This window comes from Platichthys flesus, chromosome 11 (genome assembly GCF_949316205.1).
Source record: "Platichthys flesus chromosome 11, fPlaFle2.1, whole genome shotgun sequence".
NCBI classification, from domain to species: domain Eukaryota; kingdom Metazoa; phylum Chordata; class Actinopteri; order Pleuronectiformes; family Pleuronectidae; genus Platichthys; species Platichthys flesus.
Window position 1 is genome coordinate 15292306 of NC_084955.1, and position 25190 is coordinate 15317495.

The 25190-nt window shown below is 43.5% G+C and overlaps 2 protein-coding genes across 5 annotated transcripts; one reads left to right on the plus strand and one right to left on the minus strand.

Moving 5' to 3' along the window:
- sgk2b (serum/glucocorticoid regulated kinase 2b) lies at positions 1-9262 on the minus strand. 2 transcript variants are annotated; one of them, XM_062399090.1, is made up of 13 exons: positions 9041-9262; positions 3138-3205; positions 2744-2819; positions 2575-2644; positions 2443-2468; positions 1935-1992; positions 1758-1841; positions 1525-1656; positions 1159-1271; positions 746-965; positions 498-653; positions 328-417; positions 1-242 (listed from the first exon to the last, which is right to left on the minus strand). In XM_062399090.1, the coding sequence occupies exons 2-13, from the start codon at positions 3202-3204 to the stop codon at positions 93-95; spliced, it is 1242 nt and encodes a 413-aa protein (XP_062255074.1). In that variant the 5' UTR covers position 3205; positions 9041-9262; the 3' UTR covers positions 1-92. The 2 variants fall into 2 exon arrangements, with proteins under 2 accessions (XP_062255074.1, XP_062255072.1); XM_062399088.1 differs by lacking the exon at positions 9041-9262 and having other exon boundaries at positions 3138-3293.
- Positions 8969-24497, plus strand: ptpn3 (protein tyrosine phosphatase non-receptor type 3). Of its 3 annotated transcripts, XM_062399076.1 has the most exons (27): positions 8970-9114; positions 10042-10110; positions 10710-10851; positions 11719-11853; positions 12025-12067; positions 12523-12604; positions 13490-13534; positions 13630-13682; positions 13842-13959; positions 14057-14144; positions 14302-14390; positions 14469-14532; positions 14792-14994; positions 15076-15201; positions 15729-15890; positions 16406-16499; positions 16586-16663; positions 16805-16861; positions 17437-17593; positions 17710-17885; positions 18539-18629; positions 18833-18894; positions 19068-19214; positions 19914-20042; positions 21500-21645; positions 22298-22433; positions 23890-24497. In XM_062399076.1, the coding sequence occupies exons 3-27, from the start codon at positions 10783-10785 to the stop codon at positions 23962-23964; spliced, it is 2625 nt and encodes an 874-aa protein (XP_062255060.1). In that variant the 5' UTR covers positions 8970-9114; positions 10042-10110; positions 10710-10782; the 3' UTR covers positions 23965-24497. The 3 variants fall into 3 exon arrangements, with proteins under 3 accessions (XP_062255062.1, XP_062255060.1, XP_062255061.1); XM_062399078.1 differs by lacking the exon at positions 19068-19214 and having other exon boundaries at positions 8969-9114; XM_062399077.1 differs by lacking the exon at positions 10042-10110 and having other exon boundaries at positions 9021-9114.
- The last annotated feature ends 693 nt before the right edge of the window (positions 24498-25190 follow it).

Genomic DNA, 25190 nt, shown 5'->3' on the forward strand with positions numbered 1-25190 from the left:
TAAATTAGCCTTAATTTCATAATTTATTATGTAAAAAAATAAATATTTGAACAATTGTGCTCCCGGAGGATTGGTTGTGGTTATGACACAGGCTATGGTGTCATGTACTCCACTGGGTTCATGAAGGAGAACCCTGGGAAGGCCTCGCTGGCACAGCTCGCCCGGCAGCACTCATTCACGGAGGCCGGGATGGGTTGTAGCGTGAACTCGGGGTCGATGTGGCTGATATCACAGGGTCCACACTGTGGCAAACACAAACACACACTCATGTACGCTGCCTTCATTAGAAACGATAGTGCCCTCCACTCACTTCCGAATGACTCGTACCACGTTAGGGATGAAGGGAGGTTCCACTTTCCTGGCCAGGAGGTCGTCCCAGTCGATGGAGGCAAAGAAAGGATGTTCCTGCAGCTCCTCCTGCAAACACATCGCCATTAGATCCTCTGTGCTTGTGCTTGTGTCACAGTTTGTTTCTCTTTTTTAAGGGATGCACTTACAAGGTCATAGCTTGCCCCCGTGCGTTTGGTGACGTCCCTTTCCAGCAAGCCCTCTAGCAGTGAGCGGGCCGCCTGAGACACCCCGCTCCCCAGCTGCAGAGGAGCGTAGAGCTTGTTCTCGAACATCTTTGCTTTGCTGCGGCTGTAGAATGGAGGCTGAGAGGCAGAAGAGGGAGAGTGAGGTGAAGGTGCTGAGGAAAGATAAGGAAGAGGATGGACAGGAAGGAGATTGTTTCACTTCTACGCACCAGTCCATAGAGCATCTCAAAAAGCACAGTGCCGAGTCCCCACCAGTCCACTGCTGGACTGTAGGGGCCGCCCTGTAGCACCTCCGGAGCGAGGTACTCTGGAGTCCCACAGAACGTGTGCATAACCCCCCCTGCGGCCACGCCTTCTTTACACAGCCCAAAGTCAGTCAGCATCACATGACCCCGGCTGTCCAGCAGGATGTTCTCTGGTTTGAGGTCTCTGGCAGACGGACAGACAGACGTGTCGGTTTAGTTTACGAGGATTTCTTGCTGTTGATCTTCTTATATGTTCTTCTCATTTTACATCTGCTTCTTTTCTCTTTATAGTTTTTTGAAGTGATGCTGGAAGACAGTGGTGGGTGTCTGTGAAAAAAACCCTGTTCTATGCAGTGCTCTCATTGTGATTTCGGTACCTGTAAACAATGTCATTGGAGTGGAGGTAGCCGAGCGCCGTGGCCATCTCTGCCGCGTAGAAAGCAGATCTGGCTTCGGGAAATGAGATCTCTCTCTGGAGGTGGTAAAAAAGCTGAGGACAAACAGATACAGCGTTGTCATAAGTGACACAAAGACTGACGGTCAGAATTGCAGCATCTTTGAATTTAAATTAAATATGCACACATATGTATTTATAGGTTTTAGCCACATGATTTGTACAGATTACTTCAACTCTCATCTTCAAGTCCATAAAAACTGATAGGTATGGGCAAAGTGAGAGTTACTATTGTTACTACAGTTTTCAGCCATCATACGGATGACAGAGAGAGTTTTCACACTCATACCTCGCCCCCATTGACATAGTCCAGGACGAAGTAGAGCATCGTCGGCGTCTGGAAAGAGAAGTGGAGTCCCACTAGGAACGGATGATGCAGCCCCTTCAGCAGAACGCTCCTCTCAACCATCACATGCCTCTGCTGCAGAGACCAGAGGGACACAGTGAGCAGACAGACAGGCAGACAGGTAGGACAGCAGACAGACAGACACAGACAGACAGACAGACAGACAGACAGATCACCTCTCTCCTCTTGACAATCATCTTTTTCTGCAGCACTTTCACAGCATAGTAGCCCCCTTGTTCTCTGTGTCTTGCAAGCAGCACCTGTACACATTTGAAATATGACATGTCATGTGCCTGTCCCCTCTCTGGAGAAAAAAAAAAACATTACCAAAAACAAGAAAATGGAATTCCCACCTTTCCAAAGCTTCCAACGCCGATAACTTTGAGGTAGTCAAAGTCTGACGGCTTCGTCCTGATGATACAGCAATGGAAATCAGTCAGATTTTGACAGAACTACATAATCAGGCACAATCTGTAAATCCCTCATCACTTAGATTTGAGATAATAAACAATTTATTGCTAGTGCACAGAACAGAATACTTTGTCCAGTGGTTCCCCAGCTGCGTTTGAGACCCCTAGAGCTTTGGGGCCCAAGTTGATTAACATTTCTCTATTTTCTATTATCAGAACGACTGAATAATAATATTAAATCTGTAAGAATAATTCAAGAAGAACAATCTGAAACTGAGAGAGCAAAAGTTACGGGATCATTTACTCTTCTCTGGTCACATCAAGTAGCAAAGAGTATCTAGATTTCCTTTATGTTTTGTGACTCCTTATTGAAACATTCAGCAGAAACGTATTATACCCTGTTTATGACTGCTCAGGGTTATAGAGACGGCAGAGGGCAAAAATGACTTACTGAGAGGTTTCTGTGTCCACTGAGCTCTGCGGAGAAGGAAGACACAGAGGGACAGCGAGGGTCGGGAGGTCAGATTCAGTTTCATGTCCTGTCAACACTCAGTATTTTAAAAATCCTCCTCTCTGTGCTCACCGCCGGGCTTTTCCTGACCTTCTCCTTTCTCGGTCTTCTGGGTGGCCGCAGGATTTTCTGGGCGTCCAAACTTCAATTAAAGACACCGGAAAACAGGACAGTTGTTTTCATGCATTTGAACACAAAACAGGAATTATGCACGTGCATTTCTTCAGACTCTCACACTCACTGTTGGCAAAGTTGTTGACTGGAGACAAGTTTGTGTAAGAAATCACTGACGGCCACTTTCTTCCCTTTGAGCAGAGCTGTGAGGCGGACAGGGGGACAGACAGACAGGGGGACAGAAGGTGAGCTGCACTGACACACTTCAACAAAAAAGTATGTGATCATTAAAACATGCTTTTTTGACTTTATTGGTATTGAAACTTATTAAAAGCCCTTTAATATAGTATTTTCGATCACAAATTTACAAATCTGTCACTTGTAGGAGGATATTTGAAAAGGAAATGTAAGTTATTTTCTGTATGTGTCTGTATTTGATCAATATGCTGTTAATCAAAAGCTAAAAGAATAAAATAAATATAATATATGATTTAAAAACGCAGGTTACAGTGGACGCTCACCTGAAAAGAACGACACAAGCCGCGTCATCTTGGCGTAAGTCATCGTCCGCTCTGGAGTCACCGTCATCCTGGTGAAAAGAGTCGTTGATGTTTAATAGAGGTTGAAAAGAGGAGAGAAAGTTGGTAGTCAATGGAGACGCAGCGACTCGCGGCAGAGCAGCTCAGCGAGTGACCCGCAGCGTCACCGGCGCGCGCTCACACACTGCTTACGTAACACGATACGCGAGGGTGCGGAGCGTTTGAGTCGCCTGGGAGAAGTCACGACTGTGAGATGTGCGCGCTTATAACCGAGCAGAAGTCCGCGTCAGCATCTGGCTCAGAATCTGCCTCAGTCATTTCTACTCCCGAGTCTGTCTCTACGGGAGGAGAACCAAGAAGCTCTGAGGCAGAACTAACGAAATGTCGAATAAGCTGCTGTCTTATCAGGCTCTAAAAAAGTTCCATCTAATGGAACATTTATTTGGAAATGTGACATACTTTCTGATAGGAAATACTTAATAGATTGTTTAAAAGCTGTAACAAACCATTTGTTTATGCTTTGTAGATCAATAATAAGCCATTAAAATCAACTTTCGATTTGCCATGGATGTGGAAAATCTCAAATAAGAGATTGTTGGTCTCAGCCTTAATAACTTATGTTTTGAGGTTTAAAAATTCCCTTGTATCTATATTCATTAGTTTTTATAAAGTTATTATTACCATTGACTATTTAGCCAGAATACGAGTTTGAGAACCACTGGCAATTGAATATTATTTCATGTGGCACCTTGTTTTGGCTCTTGAGTCAGTGGAACATGGAAAACAACAAAATATTTTTGAACAATGTTAATTAACACGTTCAACAGGATATGTCTGCAAAATTCACACTTCTTAATACCTCATCAGGTTTCCACTCATAAATATTAATAATACATAAATACCAGGGCTTTGGGTTTACAATTTCTGATCAATAGCAAAAGTGACCTGCCATTAATGCAATTGATAAAGTGTTATACAGTCCATCATGTCTGCAGTTTTAAATGCAATTAAAAATTAGATAAGCAGTTTTTAAGGAGTGGGCTATTGCTCATATATGAAGCATTAGTACATTCTGCATTATACATTGATGAAACCATCCATCATATCTTATTAACCCTCACACAGTGCTGCAGGGGTGAACTACTTTGTATCCCAACCTAAAGGTTGGAGTCACCCTGGTTGACCCCATCACACTCGCACGCACAGCAAACACTCACCCACCCCAAGTGTGTCTTTTTTTCTCTTTATCATTTACAATTAATCTATGTACTTTTTATAGTCAGTAGATATTGTTCAATTTTGGTGAGGAAAAAAATTATAATTATATACTTAAGACGGAAAGAAATCCACTTCTACCACACAGACATGAACCATTGAAGTGTAGTCTGTGAGCAGGCCAGAGCTTGAAAGGCTAAATGGTCTGTGAGAAGCCTGCAAAATGAGTTGGGCTATTATGTGTCACTAGTTTGCAGTCAAAGGAGATGAATGGGAGGGCGATAGGTGTTGGGTCCCTGAATGCACGGCGAGTTGCTGGCTCGTGAAGGGCAGCATAGCCGGCTCATGCTCCCTGTGCGAAAAAGAACGTGTCCCAGCGACATAGTAACCCACTTGACTTACTTCTAGAGGGAACTTATTTTTATGACTTTGAAAACACACCCTTCTTTATTTTTTATTTGCCTGTTTCCCTAGGCCTCTTTATTATGGGTGTGGGTTCCTCCTCACATATTCCAGTCGCTAGTGGTTGGAGGGAGGCCGGCACACCACCAGTAAGTCTGTGACTGACAGTGGGACAGGTACTGAGTTGATGTGTGCATGTGTGTGTTACCCCATGTGACATGTATGTATATCAAGAGGCTGGTACATGTCAGTTTAAGGCTCCTTCCACTCACACACCAGCTCACATAGAGAGTCAGTACCACTTTTACCAGGGGAGGTTTTGCAACACACACTTTCAAAGGGTCATTAATGGGTAATGGAAACTAAACGGCATGCGTCAATTCTTGACAGCATACCGGCATATGACAACTCCATACATCTGTCCTCCGGTCTCATGTGGCTGCCGCGCGCCTGAGAATCGGCACAGCCTGTCCACTCCATGGCAGACCCAGTTTCATGGTTGTGATACATGAGCTGACTCCTGCATCAGCTCCCATGCAGCTTTAGGGGCTCGTTGTTTTATATCACAGCAGCTCATACGCTCCTGTTATTCTCTGACATCGTGAAGGCAAGAAGCATAAGAACGGCTCATTATCAACAGGTGATTATATAATAAGTGGAAATAGAAAGAGGAGCTGTCCTGAATCTGTCTGACACAGCAGGTGGTCAACAAGTTCTTCAGAGAGGGATGGAGCAAAAAAAATGTGTCTTGTGCATCAGTAAAAAAAAATATACTCACATAAGAGCGATTAGAGGAGTTACTGCTACTTTGTCCTGAGATAAAAATAAGAACAATATATTCAACAGGAAATATTGTTTTAGAATGGAACTGAGTAAAAGTGTAGTGGCAGAGGACTTCAGTGTGATATGAGAATAAGAGGTTGAGATTCAGATAGATGGGACACGAGGTGCAGCTACTGAAATAACGCCAGGTTGGTCCTTGTGTCATGGTGGGGGTCTAAATTTGGAGAGTGAGAGTCCGGGGTGTCGCGGTTACTGTTCCAGAAAGCTGATCCTCAGACAGCGACCGGGGGAGGTTCCTCTCTGTCACAGTGGCTTGGGGTGCACGGGGGGTGTCACCCCAAAGTGAACCGGTCTCTGCTGGTCTGACTGACAAGACTGCAGCCTCTTGCCTCATCACACTGACACCATGCAAACTGGTTGGGACTGGTTTGCATAAACTGTGGGGGAGCGTGCGACAGGTGATGTTGAACACAAAGCGCTCGATTCAGCTGTCAGATCTGGTGGTGGAAGAAGTAGTAGTAAAAGTACCCATACATTAGTATGAAAAGTAAGTAGAGTATACTCCTCCTTTGGAGATACTACTTGAGTAGAATTACATGGTAGAAGTACTACCAATACACACTGGTATTAGTATCAAAAGTAAAAGTAGATCAATTTTGATTGATTGTTTTTTCTGTATCTGACAGAATGCTAGAGCCTCTTAGTTCAACCTTACTTCCTGTGTAATGACCAGTGAATCGGTTCGAGAGTGATCACAGGTTCTTCTCCTCTGTTTTCACTGTTGATACGGGGGCTTTGTGTACAAACTGATAGTGACATTTCATTTATAAGTTTAACTATTCTACCTTTATGTTGCGTACTTTAACACAAGTAATTAACATAAATTCTTCAAAACAATATTCTGTTTGGTCATGTTTTTTATAAAGAAAATAAATCTGTGTATAGGGGCCACAACGTTTGCTTATGAAGAATCAGAAATAATAATAATAATAATACTAATAATAATAACAGCTAAATAATTTAATGTCATTGAAAATCAAAGATAGCTAATGATATGACACAACATATATCATAAAGGACACATATAAAATAATAAGAATGATGGCAAAGGATAAAAGAAAAACGTTTTACATATTTGTATGTTATCATACGGACATTCTGAAATGTATGTTAGACACTGAAGGTTACTTGTTATACTGATAACCCCTGCAGATGTATGCATGCACTTGTCGATTCAGTTATTTTTAGATGTGTGGTAACGAATGAATGAGGTACAGAGCCCACTGAGGCTGTAACCTGTTTGTATTTGTCCCATTTCTTATGTGGCACACGGTTCTATAACAGGTGTAACAGGAGGCAAGTTGAACCAAGCTTTTCCCCAAAGCCCACAGCACCCTCTGGCCTCAATATTAGAAAGCCCCAATCCTCACCAGCCTTCATCCACTATTGCCCAAGCCGCTTTCCTTCAGCACCGAACTCATTTCTATCTTTTTAATCAGCATTAACATTCAAATCAGTGATATCTGAAAAACTGGAGTCAAGTTTTTTTCCCACATAGTCAGAAATCTGGGATCATTTAAAATGCAGAAAGGTCAAAACAACGTAAGACTTGGATCACACATGACAGCAGCAGTACTCCATCTGTCCTGTAGATGGTGACAGCAAACCAGAGGAACTGACAGTAGTCTTTTTTCCCCTTCTTCCTCCTGTGAGTGTTTATTGTCTTCATATAACTATTAAGTTCATCTGCCTGCTGTCGGTGAGTATCTTTAGACTCAGGCAAACCAGAATCTAATCAGGAAAAGGTAAAAAATCGGTTTAAATATTAACGTTTCTGTCCTGTATCTCCTCAAGTGTAGCTGGTGAACTTATGTTACCCTTGAAGTGGTTCATCAAAACAGTCTCCATATAATAGTGTCCTTTGTTAAGAGCTCCGTATTTATCTTTCAGTCACTGATTCAATGCAGAACTTTTTACTAGGTAATGGGATCATTTTACAGTGTGGCAAAGATTCTTTCATTTAACTAAAGGGTCGAAGTACTCCAGTGGGTTGTAAGCCTGGAAAATAAAACAATATCAATAATTATCTTTCTATATTCTTCATCAATGGCAATATAAGTGAGTACAATACATATCAATATATTGCTCATGCATTGTGCAAGTATTGTGAAGAGGTATAAAACATAACTCACCCATGTCAGGGTTGTAAAATGTAAATGTTTCATTATCTGTGCATAAAGAAAAGTTCAAAACAACAACCATCACTAAGCAGCCCCTTGCGCAGCATGTGCGCAAGGGGCTTCTACGCAGATGTGCGCAGTAGGCTTCTGCGCAGCACGTGCCCAATGGGCTACTGCGCAGCATGTGCAATGAGCTTCTGCGCAGATGTGCGCAGTAGAATAAGGAGGAGGAGATGTGTCTTTACTTGGAATGCGGCCACTCTATTTCTTGGATATACAGCAGGGGCAACACTGGCATCACCTCCAGGTGGTCCGTCACTTCTCGTTATACACACACTTTTAGCGTCTTTACCCACAATACCCAGATGCACTACGTCACACACTACAAACTTTCCTTAAAGGGTCAGGCCATACCTGCAACACAACAGCTCTCGGTCTCATGTACAGAAGGCAAGAGGAAGCAGAGAGGGATTTTTACACACTGTCTGATAAAGATACCGACAGTAAAGGCAAGGGGTAGCGATGGATAAGGTTTTCTTTAACAAGTTAAGTCTTTCATTCTCAATTTCCACCTTAAAACTATGACATGAACTGAACTATGAACTAGTTCAGAATTTAAATGATGAACTATGAACATGACCTATTCATGTTTACTTGTATGAACTGAAATTTGAACTAGTTCATGAGAGGTGTAAACCTGCACAACACTGCTCAGCTTTACCACAGCCCCTGTAAATGCCTATGCCAGACACCCCTACTATACCAGATTGATACATCTAGTGTGGTACGGGGAGAGCGTGGCCTAGGGGATAGAGCAGGTGCCCTGCAATAAGAAGGTTGCTGGTTCAAATCCAACCCTTTCCCATCTGCATGCCTATGTTTCCTTAGCAAGATACTGAATCCCTAAATGGCCCCTCATACATGTTGAGTGTATACTAAAAATGTAAGTTGCTTTGGACAAAAGTGTCAGGTAAATGACATGTAATGCAAATCATCACACTTGTTTATATACATCTTAAATAAGACTTTTTGGTTACATTAATAGCATAGTCCCTTTATTTTTAAATTCTATTTTTAAAGATACTCCTAATTTTAGGGTATATTTTACGTTTACTTCATACCCTTTACCCCTTACTATACTCAGTACTTCCAAGTACTTATCAGTACTTCTGTTGGACGTTCTTTCTTGAGCTGTGCAGCGCGCCCCCCGGAGAGCGCGCATGTCGGCGGGAGCGCGCGCGGCGGAGGGGCGGGGCCGCGCAGTGAGCAGCGCAGGCAGGGATGAAACTTGTCCCGGATATTTACCTCCTGACTCTACCTGGATCCTCCGACGCGCCCCGGGCCGAGGTGTGATCCGTCTCCGAAGCGGGACGACCGAGGTAGACTCTTCTCTCTTTCACACACTTTCACGCCGTCTCTCCCCCAAACACAACTTAACAGAAAACAGCCACTTTGCCAAGTCGCGAGGAGCGCGACGTGCGGAGCGGAGTGTGCCCGGGCTGAGTTCCTCGTCCGGGGTGTAGCTGCAGGAAAGTTCAGCCTGTCAACAGGTTCCTTGTTCGGCGCTGCGGCTCAAAGTGCAGAGAAATCACAGCAGGGTTTATGATCGACTGGAGCTGTGAGAGAACACGGCTCCTCAGAGTCAGGCTCCTGGTTATTCATTAAATCTAATGTGCAGAAGGAGAGGCCAGGCTGTCACACTTCTACTCTCCATGGTGTTTATTTATTCTTTATTGTTCATTTATACAGATGAGTCAGAACAGTATAGATATGTGTTCAAAGGGATAGTCCACCCCAAAAAATAAAAATCCACTTTGGGAATTTCAGGGGTAAACAGACAGATCCAAAAGAATTGAAGTAGCTGGTGAGCACTTCTTCAAACATAACAAACAAAACAGAACAAAAACATAAAATGCCTCCACACTGCTCCTGTGGTGTCATCTAAATGTCATCAGTCCTAACATTCTAATTTGACTATAAACAAAGTCATTTACACCATCATTTCTGGGTGAACCATCCCTTTAAAGCATCATCAGTGATGATAACCTCATTTTTTTCCTTGTGTGTATCTGTTGTGTGGATACAAACAGTAACACAGGAAGTTCACAAATAGATGCAAACAGCCAGTGAAGCCTGCCACATCATAATGAATCTGCTTTTACATATAGCATCCACTTGTTTATTGTTCAGAGGCCTGTCTGTGATGAAGGACTAGTCACCAGGCTGGGACCAGCTCTGGTCTTAATGCATTCACAGCCAGTCGCTTGTGTTCAAACATTAACTCAAACACTGTGTGTCCCTTTCAGGAAAAACACTGAGAGACAGGCCGGCCCCGTTCCATTAATCCTTCACCTGGAGAACAACACAGGACACATGTACGTTCAAACACACGGATGCATACAGAGACACACATGCACAGAACCACACAAGCTCTCATGGGCAACTATAGGCAAATACAGGGCCGGTTATTGGGTTCTGAGTGCCTGTGCACATGCATGCATTAGCAGTGCTTGTTTGTGTGTGTTCACAGGCACTGCTTCCACCAGCAGGTCAGTTGCAGAGCCGCCGCTGGGTGTGTGCAACTCTGAAAATGTTTAACATTCTTATCATTCAGCTGCCTGCGAAAGGCGGAGAGATGCAGAGGGAGAGCAGCAGAGAGAGGGAAGGGACATGTTCAGACCAGGCCGAATAATAAGGAATCACACAAACACACAGACACACAGAGACACACACACCACACACACACACACACACACAGACAGAGAGTCACTCCTTTGCATTCATGGTGCATTACTCACTGCAGCCTGATGCTTCATGTAGCACATATATTACTCACTGCAAAATGTCATCCTGAGGGAGGGGCTTTCATTGGAAGACATTTCCTCCAAACATCTGACACTGTTTTTGTGTGTGTGTGCGTGTGTGTACGTGTTTACGTGTGTGTGTATGTGTGTGTGTGTGTGTGTGTTTTTAGGTCCCCGCTCAGTGACGAGCTGAGGGCGAGGTGTTTGTCTTGAGAGGGAGGCAGAGTTACCTTGGTAACAGACATGCCAAAACCGGACCTTCTCTGCCTGGTTCAGCTGTTGAACGGCACCATCGAGACCTTCAGAGTCAGCGTGCGTAACACACACACACACGCACTGACACACACACAAACACACACACTGTTTCCTGTCTGCCGCGGAGGAGATCAGATGTTGCTCTCGTCCGTCTCTGTTCTGCTAACGATCTTAACGTCAGCGCTTGATATAGTGAGCGACTATTCTTTCCTATTCACATTGATCCACATCTCATTGTTCTACACTTTGACCTTGATGTGAAGGACTCGCTCGCCTCCTACAGCTCACACAGCTTGTCACACTTGGGAAACTTTTAGATGATAATTCTATCTATTCATAGGCAGCCCAACGAGCAGACAGACACACACACACACACACACACACACAAACACACACAAACACATACATAGGAAGACGACAACAAGGCTTTCTATGTATGCAGCATCTTTAAGCTTCATTAATTTCCTTTTTAAAAGCTGGGAGGCCAGTTTTTACAGATTCACCTGGACTTTTGGGACCACACGCATCAAAAGTATTTTTCTGCTGTAGGAACACAGCATTCGCCAACGGTTACAGTAAACATGGTCCTCTCCAGAGAAAAAGAAAAGAAAAATGGAAAGAAAAGCCGAATAGCTGCGGGTTATCCCTCAGATTTATTAATAAAACAATAATGAAACGATGAATAGTTAAACTACAGAGCTTGTGCTGCAGTCAGTCTTTTGAAAATTTGCTTTTCACCTGCATATATACATCGTTGATTATGATGTAGAGGAATCCACTGAAAAAGCTCAATAATTATCCCTTTTTCATACATTAAGCAGGGCTGCAGCATATGAAATGGTGAACTAACAAATAAGCGCCTGTTTAATGTCGGTCAGAGTTTTGGCTGGTAGGATAATGTCCTTTGTTGTTCCCGTCTTTCAGAAGCAGGATGAAGGCGTGGTGCTGTTGGACCAAGTGTGCAACCACCTGGGCCTGCAGGAGAGGCAGCTCTTCAGTCTGCAGATCAGAGAGTCCAGCACAGCCATCGCCTCCATCTCAGCCAACACACACTCTCCCGTGAGCTCACTCTTCTTCTCCCGCACGTTTAGGGCCGAGTCTGTAATGCATCACACTCGCTGATTGCTGTTTAGACGATGATGGCCACAGGGTATTCTTGTACGAATGCTTTTCTTTCCCCCTCTCTAAGCTCTAGTTAGCCATTATACTTAATGAATTTCTTTCTCTCAGAGATGGTTGGAGACTGAGAAACCCTTGAAGAAGCAGATAAAAGGTATATCTCACTCCACATGGGTTTTATCATATTTTAAAATTAATTTGGTCCCAAGATAGAGGTGTTCCGATACCGACGGCAGCATCTGAAATGCAGAAAGTGGTGGGTCGGGCCTCAGCAAGCAAGAGAATATGATAATGTCAGCAGTTTGATAATATTTCATGCTGGAAGTTCACTTAAACAGATATTTAAAGGATATAATCGTTGTGCATCCGTAGATTTTTGTATTTGTGTTCTTTTTCAGTTACAATTATTAAACTTGATAATAAAATAAGTTCCAGTTAAATCCACTGGCATCAGATCAGTACGCCAGCACATTGGCCGATGCCCAAAGTCCAGTTATAGGACTTATAATCAGGAAAGGGATGATGCTATCGGAACATCTCTAGCTTGGTAGGAGATAAGACAGCGAAGGTACTGCAGGTCACGTTTGATGAGATGACATTTCCCTGCAGGTCTCGTGTCTCCTTTTTATCTGAACTTCAGAGTGCGATTCTTTATCTCTGATCCCAACTCCCTGCAGCATGAACAGACAAGGTGAGTAAGTTAGTGTGTGTGTGTGTGTGTTATACAGCAATCGATATCAAGTATTGATCTGGACAAGTTGTGCGGCACAGAAAGGTCCTTTCTGCCGGGCTTATTGGTGAAATTGAAGGATTTACTCGTTTGTTATGCTCTATCAATGTAAGTCTCACTGTGAGGCCAAATAGATGAAGTGCGGTTTTGAGATGCAGTGGCAGCTCTACATGAAAGTCAAAGAGCTGTGCTTGTTCATCTCATGTCATAGAGTAATTACGAGTTGTCGACTTGTAAATAATCCTCACATCTAACTTTGCGACAGGGAAGCTTTTATTGGAATTCTCAGATGTGTTCTAAGACTTATATAATGAGGCAAGAAATATGGAGGCCTTACATTAACCAAATTAAACCCAGATGTAATGGATGTGGTGTTGCATTGGCACTGCACCATATTTTTTTCATTCTTGTCAATAATAGTGTTAATAATGTATTTTGATTTTGCCAATTGCCTTTGAGATTCAAGAGTGCGCCTGTTTATAAAGATTTACAAAGGAAATACAAAATTACAACTATACAAAAAAAGGTAAAAGTTAAATAATTCTAAAGTAAAGAATTAGTAATCATAAGTTGAGAGAATGGGGATGCAGTAAACTGAGTGATGAAGATAAATGTGATAAATAATAAATAATGTGAAAATTGCACACAGCCTTTAAGTGGTAGGATAAGTATGATTGTAAATGCAGTGTTTCAGGCCGACTTGATGAATATGATAAATATTTCACATGATGGATGTGATAATATTGCATGATCTAAAACACCAATAAGTCAAACCACTTTAAAGACGTAGCTGACGTTCACATGCAGGAGTCGGTTGATAAAGTTCCTGTTCTCTCGTCCCTGCAGACACATGTACTTCCTCCAGATCAGGAGCGACATTAGAGAAGGACGGTGAGTGACACACACAAACACAACAACAAGACCGAACACAACCAGACAGCTTGTGTTGCGATGCTACAGTGTGTAATCACAGAGTATGATTGCAGGTTGCAGTGTCCGCTGAGTGCAGCTGTGGTTCTAGCCTCGTACGCCGTGCAGTGTAAGTTCCATCTGGTTCACGAGACACGAATGATTAATGACTTAATAATAACTCTGTGAGCGATCACTCCTGTGGAGGACGCTCTCAATAAGCAGCAGCAGCAGCTCTGTTACAGCACCCCGGATATCAATGTGTTGTGTCTCTCTCCATCATCCGCAGCGGAGATGGGCGATCACTGTCCGACACGGCCCCCTGGTTACCTCTCAAAGTGCCACTTTATCCCCGAACAAGATGAAGACTTTCTGTGTAAAGTGGAGGATCTGCATCCACAGCACAAGTAATGTCAGCTGCCACCTGAAGAGCAACTGGTTTGAGGTGCAGCTGGTCGCTGTTGTCGCATCTGACTGTGTGTTTGTGTGCGCGTGTGTTCCCAGGGGGCTGAAGCAGAGCGAGGCGGAGTTGTGTTTCCTCAACACGGCACGGACGCTGGAGCTGTATGGAGTGGAGCTGCACTCCGCCTTGGTAGCGTTCTTAATTCACTATATCACGCTCTGATTTAACTTCCTCTGGATCCATTTGACTCAACTCTTGTACGACACTTGTTCTTTCCCCCTCTCTCTCTCTCCCTCTCTCTCTCTCTCTCTCTCTCTGTTTGTGTGTGTGTCTCTCTCTCTCTTAGGACGTCAACAATGCCCCTCTGATGGTGGGGTTGACCTCAAGTGGTGTTGCAATATTCTGTAATATGATTTGCTCCAATTTCTACTCCTGGTGAGTGATGCTGCTGTTAATTAGATGTCTGCCCCCGGTGTTTTTTCTCCAACTAATTGATTTTTTTTTCTCTTGTAGGGGGAATATAATCAAGATTTCATTTAAGAGGAAGCGCTTCCTTATACATCTGAAACGTAAACACGTGAGTCTCCAGCGTTTGTTGGTTCCTACTCGTTGAAAGACCTGCAGAGAGAGAACTCTTGTTTTTCATATCTGGATGCACTTGGCTGGTGAATCCATTTAATTTAGGAGTGGTACTTGGGGGTTTATGCACAATGCTTTCATGTTTTTAACTGTGAGAATAAGCCAAAAACAAATGCAAAGTGAGCAGCTGAATTTGCACCATTCATATGGCGCATTATAAAGAATTAAATCAGAACTCTCACCCGTGTATGTTGCAGGGTGAGACGCAGGACTGTGAGGTGTCTCTGAACCTGCCCTGTCCCAAAACCTGTAAAATCCTGTGGAGGTCCTGTGTGGATCATCACTCCTTCTTCTCCTCCAACCGCTCCACCCGGAGCCCCAAGCACAACAACAGCACCATTCAGTCCTACACCAAACTGATAACGCAGCACCTGGGCCTCAGCAACAGTAAACCCGAGAGGTTTGTCCATGTTTTTCTCATATTCTTGTCATCAATACTGAACTTTTACAAATGCTCAGTCCCTCCCCTCTCACGTTGCAGGGGTCCAGTGTGCCAGCGTGTGGTGGGAGGGATGGTGTGGAATCCAGTCCTGCAGAGATCCTTTTCATCAGAGTATCTCGAGACAAAGAGTCTGCCCTCCAGATCGCCGCCGTCTACCCCAAACTGGTACGACCCGCAGCCGTAAAACCAGATGGGATTTTCTCATTTCCCATTAATGTTCTATATATTTAAATTTGGTTGTCTATATATTGGGTTTAGCTGTAAAGTATAGAATATCCATACAAAATCTTTTAGCAAAAGGGTCATTGCCAAAACTATTATGAATTTATATCGGCAGACACTTTTATTCCCATATATTGTTATCTGCATCAGCCCCGAAGATCCAAAACTGTCTGGTTCTAAACGTGTTATTAAGGATTTTAGCGACAAACAAGCTGGAGAATTTCTTTTCTGTTTATCCAGGTCAAAGTCCTGCTTAATGTTAACTGAATGATATTTGCTTATATACCATCATTATTCAATATAAACCTGATGAAATGCTCTGAGGAAAATGAATACATTCTGAGGCTGACATTGAAATGTGAAACTGTTGTTTGATTGCATTCTTTGTGTTGTTAAAAATAACACATGATTAAATGTGTCTATGTGATTCTCCAGTAACCCTGAACCTGGTTGTTTTGTCTCCCCGGCAGGCGAAGCCCTCGAGTTCGTCACGGTGTCTGTAAACCGCGTCCGTCCTCGGTGGAGCTGACCAATGAGCTGAAAGACATGTCTGAGGGGGAGGACGTGTTCTACACTTACAGGGCGTCTGTGAGCAGCAGCAAGGACAGCGAGGGAGACAATTCACCACATCAGTTAGTTTCACTTACAACAGAAATACTGTCTCTCTAGAGCTCGGGATTTGGTGGCCGGACGTATGATAGCCGGGAGTTTAATAGTTTCTTTGTGGAAATGACATTTGGATTTAGAGCAACGTTTAACTGAAAGAGCTGCAGTATAATTAACTCAGTATTTCAGTTCAAACAGATGATATGACAACTTTAATAGTGTGATATCTGTGAGAAACATCCTGCTGCTGTCTGATTTACTGATGAGTTTCAGGCAGTGACGGTTTGTTCAGGAATGAAGAAGCACCACTCGGTTCCGTTGCTTCGATTCGAAGGGAAAGAAAATTACCATTTAAATCACAGTTGCTGTTTTTTTTCTCCGATTGATTCACCTCGAAGTTATGCAAGTATTAAAATATGGGCAAAAGATGATTAAGGTATGAGAACAGGAAAAAAAATGTCATTATCATCAAATATATGAAAGTCACGTCTTAAGCTACAAATCAGAGTGAAAAGAAATCTCCTTGTTTCATCTCTTTCAGTCTTTCTGCCACTTTCACCCGAGGACCAGATGAGGCTGTGTTCACAGGTGATGACAGCATAGGAGAGGAGGAGAGCTCCCACCACTACGACAAGGTCTGATCTCTTATCAGCGGCTCAGAGTGAGCTCTATGTCTCCATTCATGTACGTTCACCTTAACTCACAGTACTTGTCCATGCAGGGCGCTCTCGGCGATGGAGACTTGATGCTGATATGTATCACCCCTGATCATGAGGGCAAGTTTGGCTTCAATGTTAAAGTGAGTCTCTCTCTGTCTCTTACATTTCTACGTCTCTTAATCTCACTACACAAGAAGAAGTTTAATTTTTGTATTTTCGTTTACACACATTGTGTTTCTTTACTCTAACCCGGCTTCATTCAATTTCCTAACTCCTCCCAGGGTGGGGTGGATCAGAAGATGCCTCTAGCCATATCCCATGTTAAACCTGACTCTCCGGTAAGAGGCTGTGTTTGTGTTTTGTTGGTCTCCAGGTGGATTGTGATGAAGAACTGATGGGAAACCAAATGAACTGAGTTGAACAGAGCTTTAGTTTAATTAATAAAGAGTTTAATTTGGTTGATTAATGGATTAGTCGCTTGACAAACAAATTGATCGACAATAAGTTTAATTTCAACTTTATTTCTCTGGTTTCTGGAGTCTTAGTAGTTTTCTTTTCTGATGTACAACTTAACGTCTTTAGGTTTGGGGCTGCTGGTCTAAAACAAATAGTAACTTCTGTAATTAAGAAAGATGTGCAGGATACAACAATGTTTGTTGTCTTAATTCAAGTTTAATATATTTGCTAATATTTGTGTTTTCTTGTCATTTATAGTTATTCATTCTAATGTTTATGGTTTAACAAACATATTTATTTTGATATAGGTGTATATAAACCAATAGTTTTTTCCCCAAAAATCCCATATTGTCTGGGCTCCATAAGATATTTAACAGTTCCACTTTGGCTTCTCTGTTATTTAGATATTAACACAGATAAAGATAAACTGTAATAAATGCTCCTTTGATGTTGGTAGGCAGGTCGATGTGAGCCCAAACTCCTGGAGGGAGACCTGGTCGTCCTCATCAACGGTCGAGACATTTCCGAACACACACATGATCAGGTCGTGATGTTCATACGAGCCAGCAGAGAGTCGCACTCCAGAGAGCTCGCCCTGCTCATCAGACGTAAAGGTGAGTGACGGGGAGAGGGAGAGAAGTGCTGAAGCAGCGTTTGATCCTCGAGTGCGCTCTGTCTGTCACGTCGCTGTGAATATTAATGACAGCCTTGAACCGTCCTTGCGTCGCAGGTCCTGGCAGAGTGTTGCCCCTGCTGCAGTTACCTCCCGCCCTCACGCTCACCGGCCAATCGCAGGGAGACAAAGTTCAGTCACCTGGCCCCTCGGAGCGGGTCACGACACTGGAGGAATCCATGAGGCAGCTGGAGAGAGGAATACAGTCGGGCACGCTCTGTTTCCATTTTGAGGTATTTTGAATGCAGTGGGGAGCGAAACCGTGAATTTAGATGTAGAAGCAAAACACACAAATGGGTCTATTTGTGTCTCCTCTGTTATTCAGTGGGATCATAATGAGCCTTTTAAGTGCTGTTGTGTGGAAAAGACGTTGGCTCTCATCTCCACTTGCCCTTAAAAAAAAAATACTGTTACTCACCTGGAATTTGTAGTTTCTGTTTAGCCCCTTTTCCACTGGTCAGAAAACCAACGCACAACCGCTAACATTTGGCTTTTGTCTGCAATGGGAATGGATACAATCGGTTTTCACTACAGGGTCAAACGACTCTGAAGTAGACACAGGTTTTTATCGGCTCTGCTCCACACCCAGATGAACGCACTGATTACTTCTTTATTTTGGCATGAGTTGTGAACATATTCTTTTATTTATATCTTGGGAATATCTTTCAACAACATTCTTGATATGGTTTAAAATACAATGAGACAGTGATGTGAGAGAGCTTCTCAGCTTCCTGCACATTTTAGACATTGAAAATTACTCACTGGGGGGAAAAAAACACAAAGCCAAACTTGTCTATCTGCGATGGGAAAGGAGTCAAATGCCCAAATACCCATTCATTTTGTTTATCTATTTCTAATTATTGTATGTTTATGTGTTTGTTTGCAGAATTTATACAGGAGGAAGCATGGTTTGCCGCTGACCTGCGCTCGACTCCCTGAGAACATGGAAAAGAATCGGTACAAGGATGTTTTACCTTGTAAGTGCTGCTCACTCTGACTGTCTGTGCCGACATGCCTCCTGTGCCCCCCCCCCTCCCTCAGTGGCTCTGTGTTACCTTGCTAATATTTATCTGGCGCTCACCGCTGTGGCACCTCCTCATGAAATTTAATTGGCCGATCCTGCGTTGCACGGACGGCTGTGTAATGACCCCCACGTGGTGCTGCCCTGCTCTCCTTTCAGATGATGACACCAGAGTGGTGCTCCAGGGCCAGGAGGACTACGTGAACGCCAGCCACATCAAGGTGAACATCAGTGAAATGAGGCTGAGCTGTTTCTGGTCCGGTCTGACATTTCATAGAAATTCATCCTCTGTGTGGTGTGTGTATATGTATGCGTGTGTGTGTGTGTTTGTGTGTGTGTGTGTGTGTGTGTGTGTGTGTGTATGTGTTTGTTTGTTTGTTTGTCCGTCTCTTAGGTGGTGCCGCCGGTGTCTGGTGTGTGTTTACGTTATGTTGCTGCTCAGGGTCCTCTGCCACAGACCTGCACTCACTTTTGGCAAACTGTGTGGGAGCAGCAGACACACACCATCATCATGCTCACAACTCTGACAGAGAGGGGACGGGTATACATACTTCTTCATTTTCACACTTCCATACTTCCAACACCCACACACTCACACACACTCACTCACACACAGGGGTGGAATTGAGCAAAGAATGAGGGGAAACACTTTAACCTACACAACTCAGCGTCGGACATGTATCTACACAGTGATTATTGCAACGCGCTGCTTCATGTTTACTAGACACATGATTACTGTAATTAAACGGTTTGACGATGAGGTTTACACACAAAAAGAATCAATTGGCACGGCTGTGAGTAATGAGAGGGTTTCACCGCACAGAGAACAGCTGAATGTAAAAAGTGAGTGGGACGCCAGTGATAGATAATCTGAGGGTGAAGTCACATCCTCAGAGAGAAACAGGATATCAAGGTCCTGCTGAATGAAGACGTCTCGGCCTCGGCTTGCCTGTTGCCTGGCAACCGGATGCTCTTATTAATTGGTAATTTTTGCCTGACATCTGTCAAGTCCTTGTTTCTCTGTACTTGAGGAGCACACACACACCAACACACACACACACACACCCTGTGTCAGTTCATATCCTGCTCCTGATGTATTGCCTTTGTTCCTCTGACTGCGACCTGGAACACACCAAGGCTGATGTTGATTCCATGAGAGCGGAGCAGCAGCAGCAGCAGCAGCAGTTTTATAAACTCAAACATGAAGTCATGTCATATTTCATGTGATGTCCCTTTGCAGACCAAGTGCCACCAGTACTGGCCGCATCCGCCTGAAGTGAAGGATTACGGGCACATGCGGGTGAAGTGTCACTCAGAGGAGTGTAACCTGGCGTATGTGACACGGCACTTCACTCTGACACACACACAGGTACAGTAGAAAACAGAGCTCAATGCTTAATGTGACTCAGTAATTCAATTATAGTTAAGGTTGCTAATGAGGTTTATGTTTTCGCCCCTGTCTGTTTTTTTCACTTTCTTTAAAAATGCATTTCTATACATTTTCTTTGATTTCTCAGAGAAACGTTCATGGATCTTGATCCGTCAGACATGTTTAGGGGACTGATATTTATGAGTGTGATACATTTGGAGCAGATCGAAATAAAAAGCTGTATCTTGTGAATTTAAATGTGGTTTCTTAAGCAGACTATTGGGCCTTGGCTCCCGACTCTGCTGAGTGCCGTTCTATTTAATTACATAAGTCTAAGTGAACATATCTTGTCATTTGGGAAACTTCCCTTTGACTTAGTATAAAATTAAACTCCGTATTATTAGGTCTTGAACTTTCTGTCAAACAAAACAAGGCTAAGGACATAACAATGAGTGGGTTTTTTTCTGATTTCAGATTATTGAATCGGAGAAACAGTCGCTCAATCAAAACCGAAACAGTCAACATATTTTATTTCCTCACGAAACATGAGCGGAGCATGACCGCGGCCACACAACACGAAATGTTTCAGTTTCTTTGTGTGCTGTGGCATGTACCATGTTTGTGCCATATGCCACATAACAGAGCTCACCACAGGCAGCGGCCACTCATGGCAAACTGACTGCAGCCAGCATTCGGCCACTTCCGTTTCTGTATGCGTGCGTGGGTGGGCATGTGCATTAGTGTGCGCTAACAAATAATGTGGCGTGTGTGTGTGTGTGTGTGTGTGTGTGTTTGTTTAGGCAGGTGTGGACTGAAACACTTTGCATGAAACATAATGAGATTAGAGCAGCTGTATTCCTCATAATGTTCCGCAGCAAACAGGTAAATAAATTGGTGATGCTCAAGCAGGCATGAAGTATGAATGCACACACATGCGTTCACAGTAGCTGCTGTGTGGGCCCATCTGTTCCTCTGGCGGAGCGAGTTAATCCCCCCATGGAGTCACAGGCCACAAGCCCATTAGAAACTCTAAACTCAGCCATTCTCCTCCCTGCCTAATGTTTTTTTTTTTGCGAGGTCTTTCCCTCTATCATCTCCCCAACCCAACTGTTTTCTGGTTTTCATCTCTCTGTGTCCCTCTTCACTTGTTAATCTCAGTGTCAACTACTGGTCACATGCGTGTTTTGTTGTCCTCACCTGCTCCGTTTTTTCCATCACAACCTCCATGTTTTTTATATTTCCTCACATACTGACTGAGTGATATCAGTGGTTGAACCTGTAGCGCTGCAGTGTTCTTCTCATGTGGGAGATGTTTTCCCAAAGATTTGTTATCACGTTAACCACTGGTTGATCAGCAACTCACATTATTTCTCACTATCATTCTCTTCTTGTCATTTGTGTGTTTTTGCACTGGATGTTCGTGTGTGTGTGTCTATGTGTTGTGTGTGTGTGTTTAGCTGGGCGAGGAGCGTGCAGTCACACACCTGCAGTATGTCGCGTGGCCGGACCACGGTGTACCCGATGACCCTTCGGACTTCCTGCTGTTCATCAGTTCAGTCAGGGAGAGGAGGAAAGGCGAGGAGCCATTAATGGTACACTGCAGGTAACGTACACACACAGGTACACACACACCCATACATATCCTTGTATTATCTTAGTGAGGACACTCATTGGCGTAAAGCATTCCCATAATGTTCGGTTTCCGACCCGACCCTTCGCAGTGTGCCTTCCCTCAGTCTCTCTCCTCCCATTTCACTGTTGAGCTGTTTTCAGTAATGCACTGAACCCTGGAGACCCCGCGGTCTTTCTCCGCAGTGGCTGTATGAGTGAATGCAAATGTACGAGTGAGAGCCTTCTGAGTTTCTGCAGACTTTCTCCGTCTGTCACCACCCACTCACCCGAGTGCTCTCCTGAACCTGTCTGTGTGGAGAATCTGCTGCTGCGCTGTGCATGTGTGAAAGTCAAAAAAAGCTTTTAAAAGCATTCCCTTGCCTCTTACCCTGACCTAACCTCAATCATCACCACTAAATGTCTAACCCTGACCTAGAGAATCCTCCTCCTACTAAATGTATTGTCCCCTAACATGACCCCACAAACAGACCTGTGACAAAGTGACCTAAACCTCCTCACTTTCCCAGGATGCACAAAGTGTTCCTCACAAGATATAAGTACAAGTACACACACAGAACACCGCCAGCATGTACCCGCCTCTGCTACACACTTAACACCGTGTTTGTTTTGCATCGCATTTTCAGCGCTGGGATTGGACGGACAGGTGTTCTGATCACTATGGAAACGGCGCTGACTCTGTTGGATGAGGGTCGGCCAGTGTTCCCGCTGGACATTGTCAAAACACTGAGAGATCAGCGAGCCATGATGGTTCAGACCACGGTACAAAGACACAGAGCCGGGATTCATGCTTCCCTCGTCACACGATACTTCAGGCCACAGCAGTCGGTCTTTCTCTTTTAAAATTCTTTGTTTTAAGGTTCGTCTGTGTTCGTGTTATCTGTAGCTACTCTGCAGCACGAAGCATCTTTTTCTTGAGTTGTAGGAAAAGCCTTTAAGTGGGAAAAGCTTATTTTAAAGGCGTGACCACAGAAAACACTATATGTGGTACGCTGTGTTCTCATCTAAGCCTCATGCCTTCTCACAACTGACTTTCATTATGCATTATGTAGGAATTAAAAAAAAAACTTTCACTAATGAGATTTAATAGAATCCACTCAGTCACAAACTTGTTGAATGCTCTGTCTTTCTGAAAATATTATGTCAGTAACCGTAGAGGAGACTGACAGAGAAATTCACCGTGCTCAGAATCCCCTTTTAAAGGCCATTGGCACAGATTTGTGACATCTGCGAGTCCTGTCGTCTGTAACCTTCAGTAATTCACAGAAGCTCGACTGCCTCAGTGTTTCCGCTGATGAGCCAGAGCAGGCGGGCTGAGGTTGGAAGCCGCGCTCTGTGGTACCTCAGCGGTGGTTGTCGAGGGAGAGGAAAGTGTTACTCATTGCTTTGACAGGAGGCGGTGCTGGGAATATGGCTGCCCTCCAGTCACATGCCTGCTTCGAGGAGCACGGCTGCTGCCACTATCACCCGTATTTTGAAAGAGGATCCAGCCCCTGAGGCTTCTTCCCTCTGTTTATATGCTGACACGCAGGTTTCCCCCTCACATGTTTGTTTCTCAGTAATGGAAACATGGAAACCTGCACAGTCAGAGGACAAACATTAACACTAAGGATCCACGTGGTGTAGGATAAGTCCGTCACTATATCGACGAATCCTATGAATACAACTAAACCAACAATGTTGAGTTAATTTCTACTATACATTCTCCTTTATACATATTATATAGTCAGATTGAATTGAATTTAATTTGATATAACTCAAATATTCATGTTAGTTTTCCCAAAAAAGCTGCCAGGATACAGATCCTTGAAATCATTTCAATTCAATTTTACAGATTAAAGACCTTAAAAAGTACAAAATATTCTTAAATCCAGATAATATAGGGCTTTAACTTTAAGGCACGTCACCCATAAAGGTCACCGAGAAAATATCCCTGCTCTGCCCGACTGAAGAAGAAGTATTAGTTCTGTGCTGCGTCGTTAGTTTGTTTATGTTTATGCGTTAAACTAATGTCTTTCTAGCCAGGCTGCTTGATAGTTTATGAACAGGGGGAAATACAAGTTTATAAGTTAATTCTGCAAACTATCATACAAACAAACGCACGCTAAAACTTAATCTCTTTGTCGGAGGTAAAGATGTTGCGTATTTGTAGTATTATCATTTATAAATAGAGCACTTGTCGAGTAACTAATACATCTTTGTGTGATGTGTGTTTCAGTATCAATTCCAGTTTGTGTGCGAGGCCGTTCTGCGAGTCTACAAAGAGAAACATGGCGGATCCGAAGCATCTTAACTGAGATCAGCGGCGGGACCGGAACAGACACAGTTGGACTGTTTCAGCTTCATTTCAAAGAAAGCAACTTTTAACAGAAGGACTTTTTAACAGGTCGACCTCGGTCATGCCTGTGGGACTGGTACACAGACTGGAACATATAGCAGAGTGTAACTAGCTTCAGACTAAAGCTGTCTACCCAGATTCAATGTGAGTGGATGAATCTTAAACCTAGTTGGCCTTTGTTTTTGCTGATCGTGCATTAAGCTTGTAGAGGCTGTGGTCTCCATAGAGACAAGTGTGAGCTGCTAATTTCTGTCCATGATGCCTCTGCTCATGAAGCGACTTGTGCCTTGGACTCGTGCCTCCCAGTCAATGGAATCGAACAGGGTCGCTGTAATCTGTATTTCGTCTCTGTCCGGTGATCACTGCCACAGATACTGGAAGGTCATGGTGGTGCATCACTGCATGCTGTCCACCGGAGGAGCACCAGACCCACTGCTCATCACTCTTAAATTATTACGACACTAAATAAACACACTGATTTCTACTGACGTCTGTGCTATTGTCGTTTGTTCTGACAGCGAGGCAGCGTGAGCGTTTTGTCACACGCTCTTGCAGAATGAGGATGCTCACTGTAGCGAGGAGCCGTCTGCTTATTCAACCTTCAGCCGAGTGCCTCTAAAGCTGGCGTCATATCACTGCAACTATCTCAGCAGCGCAAATCAGTGCAAACTGTTTGGTGATGACGAAATATTGGCTTAAATAAAGACAGTATAACCAATCACAATATTTCTGTGTGTATTAAAGTGTGCCTGCAGGATTTTATTGATGATATTCATTTAGAATTGTAGAAGTTTGTATAATTCGCAGTTCTGTTGATATATTTCCTGTGGCTCTTTTTGTCAGTAAAATGTATGTATTAGCAATGTACCCACTAATACCATCAAATCACTTGAGAGGAATGACGCAGAATCTTATCTCCCCATTCATAAACTAGAATGACCCCAAGGGCCAGTTGCCTTATGAAACCACATTTAAATTCACTGTACTTCCTGGTTTGTATTTGTATCTGCACCAAATAGCACACACTCATAAACATGACTTTGCTAAAAATTCCAGACTTTATTTCAATCAACACTTTATTGAATTATTTCCTGTGAAATCAATGAAAACGTTAAAAAAAAAACTGTCTCATGTCAAAGAAAGCGAAAATATGTGTCCCCCAATCCACATCTGCGGCCAAT

Excerpts from the sequence above, each read along its gene's own strand:
- sgk2b (XM_062399090.1), bottom strand. The coding sequence starts at position 3,204 with ATGACGGTGACTCCAGAGCGGACGATGACTTACGCCAAGATGACGCGG. Across the intron at positions 1,272-1,524 it reads ACTATGTCAATGGGGGCGAG|CTTTTTTACCACCTCCAGAG; the intron begins GTATGAGTGTGA and ends GTTTGTCCTCAG. Across the intron at positions 418-497 it reads CGGGGGCAAGCTATGACCTT|GAGGAGCTGCAGGAACATCC; the intron begins GTAAGTGCATCC and ends ATGTGTTTGCAG.
- ptpn3 (XM_062399076.1), top strand. The coding sequence starts at position 10,783 with ATGCCAAAACCGGACCTTCTCTGCCTGGTTCAGCTGTTGAACGGCACC. Across the intron at positions 12,605-13,489 it reads CTGCAGCATGAACAGACAAG|ACACATGTACTTCCTCCAGA; the intron begins GTGAGTAAGTTA and ends TCGTCCCTGCAG. Across the intron at positions 20,043-21,499 it reads TCACTCTGACACACACACAG|CTGGGCGAGGAGCGTGCAGT; the intron begins GTACAGTAGAAA and ends GTGTGTGTTTAG.